The 14,729-nt window shown below is 36.3% G+C and overlaps 1 protein-coding gene across 1 annotated transcript in view; it reads right to left on the reverse strand.

Annotated features, from left to right (window-relative positions):
* DNAL1 (dynein axonemal light chain 1) overlaps positions 1 to 8,798 on the reverse strand; it is a 36,987-nt gene extending 28,189 nt beyond the window's left edge. Inside the window, exons 1-3 of the mRNA XM_017660498.3 lie at positions 8,679 to 8,798; positions 4,252 to 4,290; positions 1,418 to 1,527 (exon numbers count right to left, since the gene is read on the reverse strand). Of these exons, the coding sequence (XP_017515987.1) occupies positions 1,418 to 1,527; positions 4,252 to 4,290; positions 8,679 to 8,681 (152 nt within the window). The 5' untranslated portion in view covers positions 8,682 to 8,798. The remainder of the gene's footprint in view (positions 1 to 1,417; positions 1,528 to 4,251; positions 4,291 to 8,678) is intronic.
* Between the last annotated feature and the right edge of the window lie 5,931 nt (positions 8,799 to 14,729).

Genomic DNA, 14,729 nt, shown 5'->3' on the forward strand with positions numbered 1-14,729 from the left:
TTAAACCCCCCAAATTTGACACTAGAACATGTGATCTTATTTGTCCTTTCTGATTGGACTGGAGAAGAAATATTAATTTTTTTTACTGTACAGTATAAATTATTGGTCAAATTTGTATATATTTCTAGTCAACCCCCACTCTTAAGAACTACCTGTGAAAAACAGAGTACCTTAAATCTGGGAATACGGTTGGGGAGTAATTCTGTAATTGTTGTTTAGGTAACATGCCCAGAGAGACTGTCAGCAAAATCATGAATAGGTTGACTCTTTCTAGGCAGTTTCTGAGATATTTTGGTACAGGGTATAAATGTTTGTTTTTGAAATGGTTTTATGATGAAAAGATATTTGGGCCACTTTGAAATAATGCTCTCTGAAATCATGCTTTTGAAGCCAAAAAAAACCTAAGGTGAATTTTTATGTGATACACTGTGCTATCATCACAAAGGACAAGTTGCATACAATACCTAAATACATTTGCTTTGCCCCTTAATTCCAAAGACAGTCTAATGTACACGTTCACAAATATGTGTCTAAGAATCACCCAAGTTGCTTATTATAACTACAAATTCTTAGGTTCCATCAGTTGATATTTTGTTTCTATAAATTTGAGGTGGGGCTTATCTCCTGCATAAGGAGATTCTTATGAGTTAGTCAGGGGACTACACTTAGAATAACACAGGATGAAGAGATTAGAAAGAACTCCACATGATTCTGTAACATTCTACAGTTCTATACCCTGACAAGAGACATTGCAGCCTGAGAGCATGGATACAAGGCCTCATGGTATAACTGCCTCAAATTAGCCACAGAACCCTGCTAAAATGTATATAGAGTACTTAGAAAATAAGTTAAACAGAATTAATATAGATTTGACACTTAGAGTCATGGGAAAATAGGGTTATAAAATAGTAAGTGAAACTTGACCCCAGTTAGAAAAAAAATTAGAAGGCCCTACATCAAAATGTTAACCCTGGTTCTCAAAAAGTAATGCAATTTTGGTTGATAATAATTCCTTTTCTTTTTTATATTTTCTAAATGTTTACAATGTATTTTTATAGTTTAAAAAGTTTTTTAAAGTAGTATCTCTTAGGCTCTAAGTACTAGACTGACAACTTTCTAGTGATTATTTTATTATGTTACTTAGCTTTTCCCAAGAGATAAGAAAATTTCTATGTTTCAGGCACATAATAAAAATTGTACCATAAGAAAAACTATATTGTTCAGGATTACTCTATTAATAATCCTATACACCAATAATCTCTATGACTGGCCTTGCCAAAAGGAGAATGAATAGCATTAAGCAAACAAAAAAGGAAATCAAGACAGAGAAAACAAACACAGTTTTCAGTTTGGGAATTTAGAAAAGGAAGGGAAACTGAGCAATACTAAATGGATGAAAAAAGACAACAGAACTTACTCGCAATTAGCAAGGGTGGACAAGGACGAATCCATCTTCTCTATAGGGGGAATCTGGGCATAAAGCTTTATCTCTTTAGCTTCAGATGGCTTCTGACTGGTTTTTTCTTCCTATGATAAAAATTAATTTGGAAGAAAATGATTCCTGATTTTAATGTGAACTAAAAAGGTCAGAATTTACAAGGATTTTCAATGTTTATTTCAAAACAATTATTAGAATTTAATAATTCTGTGCATTCTTTTGGGTTCACTTATTGACAACATTTACTTACTGACCCTGATAACCAGGCTTTTACATGGTTGATTAAAATAATCCATTGTTAGGTTCCAACCAAATGGAAAGGAAGAGGAAAGAAAATAATTTTTATTTGTGTAATATTTGAACTCCTTTACGAGTTATCAATTAATAAACAAAACCAAAACACAACAACAAAGACGTTCTTCTGAAAGAATTCCTTGTTCCTGAACAACCTTTTCTTAAATATCAGATTCAGACCCATAAGATCAATTGTTTCCTTTGTTATCTCCTCTTTCTTTTTCTATATACAGTTCAGTCCGAGCTAGAGTTCCCAAATACCAAGGATTTTGGAAGAAATGCTCTTTACAACACAGCTGAGGCCAAAGCTATTTGCTCTACAATAATGTACTACTAAATTCTACTTTAGAATTTAATTTCAGTACTAAGTACACAATTTAAAATTTGATTACCAGTATATGCTACCTAATATTTTCTAAGTACTCCAATAATTATAGTTAGTTCTATCTCTAACAAAACAGGAAGCTCCTAAAGCCCAAGTTCCATTTCCTTTGCTTTCCTGTGTTTTCTGTAACACAGTACAATATAAGACAAAAGACTTATTTTTAAAAATCTAATCATAACACATCAATAATGGAAAATACATAATCAATTGAAAGAAAGATCTAATACATATCCACTCAGTATTTATTTTTGTGCCATACATTTGTAGATTAGGGGAGAGAAATGGACATCTAGCAGACTCTCAGTAAATGCTGTTAATCAATAAAAGAGAGATTTGATATCTTCATATAAACTGAAAGTCAAATATTTACGGCAACAATGTAATCTAGAAATAGAACCTACAAACCAAAACAAAAAAACACTTGTTATAAATAAATGTAGTAGTCCTGAAATTCAATTTAAGGAAAATGGAATCTAATACTAAGCCTACTCCATACTCTTTTTTTCTTTAACAAAACAGAATGTCACAAACCAAAAGAGAAATGAATTAAAATTAGAGTATAAAGTTTGTAAGCACTGAAACAAGAATTCAAATATTTCATTATCCTACCCACTTTGTGTAGTTTCCCTAGGTACCAAGTCTCTGAAGGACTTTTTATTCAAAGCCCAGATACAAAGGCAAAAAAAAAAAATACATCATTATGCAAAAAACTGTTGATAACAAACTAATAGGTTATCACTGGCATAAAAATTGAGATGTGATCTGCATACTCTATGGAAATCCTATTTATAAGGCTGAATTACAACTGTTCAAATTTTATAGGATGTTATATTTCAAGATATTTATTTTATATTTAATGCATTTTTTACATATTATAAGTCATTTATTGTAAGGACATGATTCCATGATGTTTAGAAAAGTATAGAATTATACAATTATACCACAATCCAGTTTTAGAACATTTTCATCATCCCAAAAGATCCCTTGTGCTGGTTTATGCTAAAGCCGTACTCCTATCCTCCCACTCCTTCAGGTAACCGCTGATCTGCTTCCAGTCTCTAACTGCCTTTTCTAGACATTTCATATAAATGGAATCATATAATAAATGGGGCTTTATGTCTGGCTTCTTCGACTTAGCATAAAGTTTTTGAGGTTCTTCCAAAAATCCAGTTTGTTCCTTAAACTAGACAAACAGTAGTCCACTGTGTGGATATATCACCTTTTGTTTACCTATTCACCAGTTGATGGAAATTTGGGTTGTTACATTGATGCATGTTTTTCGCAATGCAGTTTCCTTCCTAAAATTCTATACACCATATTGTTTTATCCATCTTTATTAAAATATAATTGACATTTAATAACTGTGCAAGTTTAAGTTGTACAATGTGATGATTCGATACATGTATGTACCTCAAAATGATTACCACAATAAGGTTAATTCCATCCATCACTTCGCATAATATTTTTGGGGGTGCTGACAACATTTAAGATCTGTCCTGTTAGCAACTTTCAAGTATGTAATACAGTATTATTAACTATAGTCACCATGCTGTACATTAGATTCCCAGAGCTTGTCTGTCTGTAACTGGATGTTTGTACCCTTTGACCAACATCTCCCTATTTCTCCCACTCCCCAACCCCTGACAATCACTATTCTACTCTGTTTCCATGAGTAAAGCTTTTTTAGAGTCCACATATAAGTTGGATCATACATATTTGTCTTTTTCTACCTGATTTACTTCATTTACCATAATGCCTTCAAGGTTCATCCATTTTGTCACATTCCCTCCTTTTATGGCTGATTATTATTCCATTGTGCATATATACACATTTTCTTCATCCATTCATCTATCAATGGATAGTGATATTGATACATCCACTGATTTGAATCAGATTTTCCCAATTTTACTTGTACTCTTTTGTACATATGAGTGTGAATATGTTCTTAAGTGTATAGTGGGTTCTATACAATTTTATCACCTGTGTAGGTTCATGTATGCTCCCACCATAGTCAAGATAGCTAAAGATTTCCAATACCACAGAGATTCCTGTACTAAATGGTCAAATTTAAATAATTACCCCAAAATTCTCCTTGTATGGTTTCTAAAAGAAGTAAAAACTCATATATACTCACCCATCTGGCTAAGGCTTCTTTGATTGTTGTTGCTTTTGCCTTAAAAAAGGAAAAAAACAAAGCTCTCTTTATCGGTGTGCCTTGTTGATTCAATTTTCATGTAATAATTGTTAGTCTTGGTGTCTATCATTAAAAAGATTAACTTCTTTCTTTTAGACTTTATATGCAAAGGGTATTTTAATTTTCTGAAATCAGAATGATTTATTTGAATACCTCTCAGAGAAATTAAGAAAATCATGATGTAATGCCCATATATTACACTCCCACTTGGTTTATATATAAAAAGTATATAGCTTTCAACACTTGACATTAAAATATATCTTATTTCATTGATTCTAAGACCTATTATCTTCTTTTACATTTTAACATATTTGAAATTTGGATGCATTTTACAACTAGGAATAATTTACAGTTGCTGTGGCCAGGTGGCAGTGGTGAAATTTCAGGAAAATATTGACCTTTTATTTCATATACATAGATTCCTTTTTATCTTTGCAAAGGAGGCATATGATAAAACTATATGCCTAAATACGTTTAAAAAAATTCTGTTAATAAGTACAAAATGAACATTCTAAGTTATAAGAAGTTTTCATAGTTTAATTCCAACTTATTTTTCTTTCTTAGTAGAACATAAATAACGTTACATCTTATAATCAGTTGTAGCTTAAATTCAATTTAATATGATATTTAAAACTTTAAAGGGGAGCCAAGGAAGACATCCTTTGAATTATTGTTGGAGCTCATTTAAAAAAGAGAGAGAACTCCAAACAATAACAGAAGAAAAGTCTTAAAAGTATATACCATTATGTCTAGAAAGTAAAGACATACTAATAAATAACCCTTGGGTTAGAAAGAAAAGAAAATTGTAAATTAAAGTAAAATAATAACATACAAGACAAAAATGTCAAAATTTGATGAATATAACACTTAAAAGGAAGCTAACAGCTTTAAATACATTTACTTGAAAATAAAGAGAACAAGAGATAGAAAAGGAATAAGCTAAGCATTCAAAATATTTGGAAAGTACATTGCAAACCCAAAGAAGACAGAAGGAAATACAAAGAAATAAGTCAATGAAAACCAGGAGAGGGTAGGGGGAGATTAAAGAAACTTAGAGTTGGTTCTTAAATCTCTGGCAAGCCTGTCTGAGCAAAAGAAAGAGATATACAGAATAAAAATGTACAATTAATACAGAGCAGTAACAGATACCACAGGGATTTTAAACATGAAATATTATAAGCAAATATATGGTAGTAAGTTTGAAAACCTAGACAAAGTATGCATTTCTAGAAAAAACAAAAAAGTGCCAAAACTGTCACAAGAAGAATCAGAAAATTTGAATAGACCAATAACTATTTAAAACATTAAAAAGATAATCAAAGAAATTTTCCCTCAGCTTCTTCCCCTAAAGTTACAAGCCTAATCATTTTACAAGTGAGTTCCACCAAGCTTTCAAGGAACAGATATTCCCTGTTATACAAGTTGTTTCAGAAACCAGAAAAAGAGAAAGCTGCCAAGTTATTTTATGAGGCTTAGAATATCCTTGATGCCATAACCAGATAAGGAGCTGTTGTTACTTCTCAACCCAGATTTGAAAATTCTAGATACAATATTAGTTTCCAAAGTCAATGGTGTTTAGTGATCACGATCAAGAATGGCTTATCCCAGAAATGTAAGGATTGTTTAACAACAGAAAAATCTATAAATGCAAATAATTTTTTAATGGATTACAGGGCTGAAAAATCACATTTATTTTAATAAGTGCAGGAAAAGCACTTGATAAAGTTCTACAACTGATATTAAAAGCTCTCAACTAAGAGTTAAAGGGAAATTCCTTACTTGATAAAAGCTACATACCAAAAAGCTACAACAAACACCATACCTAATGGAGAAATTCATTCATTTCAGCAAAATGTTCACTGAGAAGATCAACCGTGTATCAGACATTCTTCCACTGCTTAGGATATAAAATGAAGAAATCAAAGATCCCTGCCTTCAAGGAACTTACATCTATTGGTGGGAGATAGACAGTAAATAATATGTTTAATAAGTAAATAAATTATACAGTATGTTAGAAGGGGACAATTACTAAGGAAAAAAATGCTGAGCTTGGTAAGGGGTATCAGGATGTGTATAAATATGAATGTGGAGAATCTTTATTTTAAGTAAGGTGGTCAAGGTGGGGCAAACTGGGACAGTTAATATTAAAAGTATTCTCTTTTACGATCCCAAACACAGCAAGGATGCCTTGATCACTGCTATTGTTTAACATGGTACAAGAGATCTTTATCAACATTATAATGAAAAGAAATACAAATCAGAATGATTAAAAGAAATAAAGTCACTATGTGCAGATGATCATCTGTGTAGAAAGTAGAATGAGCTGACAAATATTAGAACAAATGGAGTTCAGCAAGTGAAGAATACTGCTGACAAAGTTAATGGAAAAACTGGGAGGGGATATTTTCAACATAAAACCAACAAATATCTAGAATATACAAGGAACTCCTAAAATTCAAAACCAAAAAGAAAAATGAAAAAGTTTGCAAAAAACATAAAATAAAATTCATAGAAAATGAAATCTAAATGACCAACAATATTATGAGGTATCTGAACTCATGAAAACCAGAGAAATACAGAATAAAACAATGAGATATTAAATACATCCTGAGATTGGTAAAAGTTAAAAAGTTGATGAGAATGTAAAGAAAATGGGAACTCTCCTGCATTACCAAAGGAAGTAAGAACTTACAGAGCCATTCTGGAAAGCAGTTTGACAGTGCCTAGGGAAATTACATATGCACAAGACCCTATGACTCCACAATTCCACTCCTGGATATATTTCCCAGAGAAATTCTTGCATGGGTCCATAGAAAGACATATATAAGAATACTTTCAAGTGGATGCAATCTAGCTGTTTATAAATTGATCTGTAAGGTCACTAGCTCCCCTATAGATAGCAGGAGTCAAAAACTGAAATGACATCATTAATGACTAAAGCTGGCCACTTACAGAAGATAACCTCTACTTGGCTCCAGAAAACTTTAGCAGGTGGGATTTGGGAAAAGAGGTACCCTAGTATCACATTTTTTTCAAAAATTGAAAGTAACATGCTTATTTTAAGTACTATTAAGATGTTGCCTATTATACCATATTTCAGTAACACAAAAATGTGGGGAAAAAAGTGTTCAATGGTGAAATATGGGATTTCTGATTTTCCAGAAAGCCAGAAATCTTAAATATGGAACATGATCATGTAAAGACTTTAGAAGCTAATTTTTTTTTAATTAAAAATCTGTGTGGGCCTGTGTTTCTGGAGGGTTCCACCACTACCAGTTTGCAGCCTCAGCTAGCTTCATCTAATGACTGTTCTGTTCTTCTATTTGAAGATTTTCAATAACTTTCATGGTTCATACATTTCAGGATTACTTAGAGCTGATTATTTCTTTACCTGAATATAAACCTAGACTCCAGAACTTTTTACTTTCCTTGGCAGTAATTTTTCAGCTAAATGTCTGTGGAATAAAGTAAAGAAAGCAGGGCAGAAAACTACTTTTAAAAGACTGGTATTTAATCTTGCGGTTGAGGATGGGCATGGTCTCTTCAGTATTTCAGTTTCCTAGGTTCAATTTCTGCTCCCTTATATTGCATTGGAATCACAAAAAAGAAGACAACTAATAATACTTATTCTTCATAAGCATGTCCATCAGGTAGGAAAATCACATACTTTGCTTAAAAAGCTTTGGCTGGGTCTGTAACCAACCAACAACATCCCTTTTCAAACTAAGCAGGAGTTGAGGTAAAATCACTAGGTAAAATCGTTACTTCACAAAGAGCTTTGACGGAACAGACCATTGAGTAAGTTCATACTTACGCCAACTAAAATCATACTTATGCATACTGAAATTGGGGAAACAGTACTCCAATATATTTTGTCGGAGTGGGTACATGTTATCTAATAACATTCAGAGGGCAGCCTGGGCACATCACAGTACCAATACTCTGCAATCGGTGTTACACACACGCCTCTCATAAACAGCTCCCCCCCCTTCCCCCAGGTCTCTCCAAGAGGGGAAATTACTTCCATGTAAAGAGACATCCTTATTCACACTCTCCCTTCCATCACGTTTCCCACTCTAACCTGCTCTTTTTCGAGAATGTCCTGCTCTTTTCCCTCCCTTTCTTCGGCCAGAGTCCCTCCACTTTAACCCAACCTCCAACCAACCCCAGGCCGCACTCACCCCAGACCATCCGGTGCCAGGGCTTCTCTTTCGCCTCAGGCCTCTAACTCCACGAAGTCGGTGTCCACTACCAGCTCCCTTCTGCTGTTCAAGGACCCCCGACCCCCACCCTCAACACTCCACAGTCACCCATTTCCACTTCCAGTCTCCTCTCAGCTTTGGCTACGAGACGTGGAGGGTACTCACCATTCCGGCCGTTGCTACTGTCACCGCTTTGGTTGCTAGGGCCCGTAAGGGTCTGTGCGCGTGCGCACTTCTCGGCACTCCCCACGGATCCCTGCCCCGGCAGTGGTCCTTTCTCTCCGCCCTCAGAGTGGCGCGAGCGGAGCATTGTGGGACCGAGCGGCGGCCACCTGTGTCCTCGCGCCCCGCTGTCACTCAAATGAATGGCTGCAGCGCGGCTGCGGATGATGCGTTGGACTCCTGGTATTAACCTCTCAGAGTGGTCAGCAGATACGGTTTTCTTTACGGAAGCAATTTCAGCTAATCGAGAGTGAGGAGCCTAACTAAAGTTTAGAACTTTAAAACCTAATTTTAACAATTGCCCCTTCCATGAAAGAACTTTTAAAATTCCCTTCTCCTGCAGATTACCTTTAGCGTCCTTCTTACTGCCTGTTGTAATTCATTTGTCTGTCCGACTGATAACCCATAGCTAAACTCAGTTGAATTTTTTCCATTAGGTTCCCCAAGCCCCTCCAGGGAGCCAGAGGCGTCTGAAAGAACAAACTGTGGGTTTTACGTAAACGAGGTGTCTTCTTCCCCTGATCAAATTAGCCAAAAATTATAAAAATACTGAGTTGCTACAATGAAAACAAGTTCTCAGATTCAAAAAGACAGATGCACCCCTATGTTTATTGCAGCACTATTTACAATAGCCAAGGTATGGAAGTAACCTAAGTGTCCATCAGTAGATGAATGGATAAAGAAGGTGTGGTACAGTATACACAATGGAATACTATTCAGCCATAAGAAAGAAACAAATCTTACCATTTGCAACAACATGGATGGAGCTAGAGGGTATTAAGCTCAGTGAAATAAGCCAGGCAGAGAAAGACAAGTACCAAATAATTTCCCTCATTTGTGGAGTGTAACTGATGCCGGGGTTCTTGTTTGCGGAGTTGAAGAAGAATGAATTTAGCAAACACTCAAGGTAGGAGAGCCAGGGAAAGTCTTTTATTTAGATATAAAGTAAGAGGACAGAGCTCCTGGCTCATGCCAGGAAGGAACAAGATAGCCTGTAGTTGTGTGTTGTCCAGTGGTTTTATAGACAGCTGAGGATTTTTGGCAACATGAAAAAAGATGTAGGGGTGTGGACTTGTTAAGTGGTCCCTGAATATTTAAAATTAACACAAGGAACTTCCTGCTCTGATTTTTCCCTGAGATACTGGCATCTTGGTCTGGGAGCATATCAAACAAGACTGCCTGCCCAGCCCCTAAGATGGGCTGAGGTATTGTCTGTTTGCTAAAGAGTAAGTTAAGAACCTTACTTCTTAACTTCCTGGGTATTAAAATACAATCTTGTCTTTAAGATGGAATCCTTCCTGCCTTTTACTATGTTGTTTATGGCAGGGCTTGCTTGCCATTATTAATTGCCCAGATTGCAAATTACCTCATCAGGTGTGAAGGAGGAAAGACAGCACAGAGGCCTGGGCCTTTCAGCATGCTAAAGTGAATCTTACACACAATTACAAACGATTAGCATAATAAAAACATGGGCTACTCTCTTTTATCTGTGGAATATTAACTGATCTCACTGAAGAATGACTCTAAAGCTTAATGTTTAACACATTTGGTAGGGGGTTTCCTTGCATGTAGTTACATTGCTCTGACTGTAAATATCCTGCCTTGCTTTTTCTGGAGGCCCTCACCCTACTTTGACTAGACCCATGGTCCCTGTCTCATAACGACAAAGCAAAACTCAAGGAACAAACAGCAACAGACTCACAGAATCCAAGGATGGACTAACAGTTACCAAAGGGAAAGGGACTGGGGAGGGTGGGTGGAAAGGGAGGGATAAGGGGATTAAGGGGCATTATGATTAGCACACATAATGTAGGGGGGGCATGGGGCAGGAAGTATAGCACAGAGAAAACAAGTAGTGACTCTATAGCATCCTACTATGCTGATGGACAGTGACTGTAATGGGGTATGTGGTGGGGGCTTGATAATGGGGGGAATCTAGTAACTTAACCACAATGTTGCTCATGTGATTGTATATCAATGATACCTTAATAAAAACAAAAAAACAAAAAAAGAGTAAGAGAGCTGGAAAAAAAAAACAGCAGCAGACTCATAGACTCCAAGAAGGCCTAGAGGTTACCAAGGGGGAGGGGTTGGGAGGGATTGGGGTGGGAGGGTGAGGAGTGAGGGAGAAGGGGATTGAGGGGTATTATGATTAGTACACATGGTGTGGGGGCAGTCATGGGGAAGACAGTGCAGCACAGAGAAGACAAGTAGTGACTCTATGGCATCTTAGTACACTGATGGACAATGACTTCAATGGGGGGGACTCAATAATATGGGTGAATGTGGTAACCACATTGTTTTTCATGTGAAACCTTCACAAGAATATATATCAATGATAACTTAATAAAAAACAAACAAAAAAATACTGAGTTGCTAGGAGGATGGAGATATGGATGGGGACACGTATATATACACTGCTGTTTATAATTGATACAGCATTTCAGGAAGACTTTTTGCAGTACGCTTTAAAAACTTTTACATCTCTATGACCCAGCAGTCCACTTCTAGGACTTCATCATAAAGAAATAATCACATAAGTGCACAGAGATATATATTCAAAGTTTTAATAGCAAAAAGAAAAAGCAACACAAATGTCAAAAGAGTATTACCTAACATCCAAACAATGAAATAATATAATTCCACTAAAAATGTGCTGAAATGCCTCTATTCACATGCAAGGATAGCCATGATGGCTAATTTAAAAGGCAAGTTACCAAACAAAACAGTATGATACTCTTAAAAATTATCCACTGCACACAAATATATACAAAACATATATCTAAAACGAAATCATGAGGGTTTAAAGTTTGCTGCAGATTGAATTGTGCCCCCCAAATTCATTTGTTAAAGCCCTAACCCCCAATGTGACTGTATTTGGAAATAGGGCTTTTAAGGGGGGAATTCTGGTTAAATGAGGCCTTAGAGTGAAGCCCTAATCCAATTAGACTGGTGTCCTTATAAGAAGAGGAACAGATACACCAGGAGTGGTGTTCACAGAGGAAAGGTCATGTGAAGACATAGTGAGAGGTGGTCATCTACAAGCCAAGGAGAGAGGCCTCATCAAAAATCAACTCTGTTGGCCAGATGGTGTTGGCAAGAAAGGACAGCTACATGCAAGAGAATGAAACTGGATCACTGTCTAACCCCATACACAAAAGTAAACCCCAAATGGATCAAAGACCTGAATGTAAGTCATGAAACCATAAAACTCTTAGAAAAAAACATAGGCAAAAATCTCATGGACATAAACATGAGTGACTTCTTCATGAACATATCTCCCCGGGCAAGGGAAACAAAGGCAAAAATGAACAAGTGGGACTATATCAAGCTAAAAAGCTTCTGTACAGCAAAAGACACCATCAATAGAACAAAAAGGTACCCTACAATATGGGAGAACATATTCATAAATGACAGATCCAATAAAGGATTGACATCCAAAATATATAAAGATCTTACACACCTCAACAAACAAAAAGCAAATAATCCAATTAAAAAATGGGCAGAGGAGCTGAATAGACAGTTCTCTAAAGAAGAAATCCAGATGGCCAACAGGCACATGAAAAGATGCTCCACATCGCTAATCATCAGAGAAATGCAAATTAAAACCACAATGAGATATCACCTCACACCAGTAAGGATCGCCATCATCGAAAAGACAAACAACAACAAATGTTGGCGAGGTTGTGGAGAAAGGGGAACCCTCCTACACTGCTGGTGGGAATGTAAATTAGTTCAACCATTGTGGAAAGCACTATGGAGGTTCCTCAAAAAGCTCACAATAGACATACCATTTGACCCAGGAATTCTACTTCTAGGAATTTACCCTAACAATGCAGCAGCCCAGTTTGAAAAAGACAGATGCACCCCTATGTTTATCGCAGCACTATATACAATAGCCAAGAAATGAAAGCAACCTAAATGTCCATCAGTAGATGAGTGCATAAAGAAGATGTGGTACACATACACAATGGAATATTACTCAGCCATAAGAAAAAAACAGATCCTACCATTTGCAACAACATGGATGGAGCTAGAGGGTATTATGCTCAATGAAATAAGCCAAGCGGAGAAGGACAAGTACCAAATGATTTCACTCATATGTGGAGTATAAGAACAAAGGAAAACTGAAGGAACAAAACAGCAGCAGAATCAAAGAACCCAAGAATGGACTAATAGTTACCAAAGGGAAAGGGACTGGGGAGGATGGGTGGGAAGGGAGGAATAAGGGTGGGGGAAAAAGAAAGAGGACATTACGATTAGCATGTATAGTGCATGGGGAGCACGAGGAGGGCTGGGCAACACAGAGAAGACAAGTAGTGATTTTACAGCATCTTACTACACAGATGGACAGTGACTGTGAAGGGGTATGTGGGGGGGACTTGGTGAAGGGGGGAACCTAGTAAACATAATGTTCTTTCTGTAATTGTAGATTAATAATACCAAAATTTTTAAAAAAATCAACTCTGTTGGCCCCTTGATCTTGGACTTCCCCATTCAGAACTGTGAGAAAATAAATTTCTGTTGTTTAAGCCTCGCAGTCTAATATTTTATTATGGCAACCTGAGCAGACTAATACAATGTTCATTTTGCTTGTCTATTGTCTGATTATTCTATAATGTGGATAATTTAAATTTTGAAATAAGAAATAAATTTCATTTTGAAAGAGGTAATTTAATCATACCTATAAAAAATAGGAAAAAATAAACCTCTTTTTAAAATCTTACATGAATAATCTAAAAATCAGGAGGTAATGTGTGTGTGTGTTTACATGTGTATGTATATATGCCCCCGAAATTTTTGGTACAGGTGATAGAAGGTAGGAGGGATGAATTCTTGTCTTTCCCTCAGTAATTACATTGTCTATATGTGCAATTATCAGCTTGGGACTAGAACCTGGAATCTGCCTATTTTTAGGAGAGAGAGATACCCCTGGTCTACAGTTTGTAAGCTATAAACCGGTCTTAAACTTTATTTCTCCTGATATGGAAAAACTTACAAGGACAGCCGTCTAGTCCAGGTGGCTCCCTGCTGCTGCTCTTCTTAGCAAAGACAACAAAAACTCCCTTAACTTCCCCCTGCCCTTCACTCCCCGCTCTGCCAGGCACTTACTCCCTAAACTTACTCCCCCTTGCTTGCTAGTTTGCTGTGCCCATAGGAATGTTACAGATACAGGAGCAGAATGATATACATTGCTCCCTTTGCCTTTGTTTGGGGCTCAGACCTTGGGAGATTACTCCCCTCTGAGCCCGCCGGTGTAAAATAAAACATCAACACTCCAAGACTTCCGAGTGCCACTTGGTTCTTCCGCCAGTGATGCAGTCCAGGTTTTTCCAGTATTTTCCGTAACACTCCCTTTGACTGATTTTGGTTTTTAGAGATATTTTGTACCTGGATTTCCTCTCCCTGGACTTACATCCACTTATCAGCCAAAATCAATGGCTAGTAATTAATAACTTAATCTTTCCCTTCAAACAAATGGAAAAAAAATTAACTAAATTAAAACTAAATTATGAAGACCAGACTTTTTTTATATCGTTAATGTACAATTACTTGAACAACACTATGGTTACTAGACTCCCCTATTATCAAGTCCCCCCCACATACCCCATTACAGTCACTGTCCATCAGCGTAGTAAGATGCTATAGAATCATTACTTGTCTTCTCTGTACATACTGCCTTTCCCGTGTCCTCCCTCCCTCCCCGGCTACATTATGTGTGCTAATCTAATGCCCCTTTTCCTCCCTTATCCCTCCCTTCCCACCAACCCTCCTCATCCCTTTCCCTTTGGTAACTGTTAGTCCTTTCTTGGGTTCTGTGAATCTGCTGCTATTTTGTTCCTTCAGTTTTTTATTTGTTCTTATACTCCACAGATGAGTGAAATCATTTGATACTTGGAAGACCAGAATTTTAACATTTTGTAATTTCACACATATTTTTAAAGTTTAAAATAAAAACTCAGAACTTCAGCTAATATTATTTAAATAAGTTAA

Source organism: Manis javanica, chromosome 8, assembly GCF_040802235.1.
Source record: "Manis javanica isolate MJ-LG chromosome 8, MJ_LKY, whole genome shotgun sequence".
In the NCBI taxonomy this organism is placed as follows: Eukaryota; Metazoa; Chordata; class Mammalia; order Pholidota; family Manidae; genus Manis; species Manis javanica.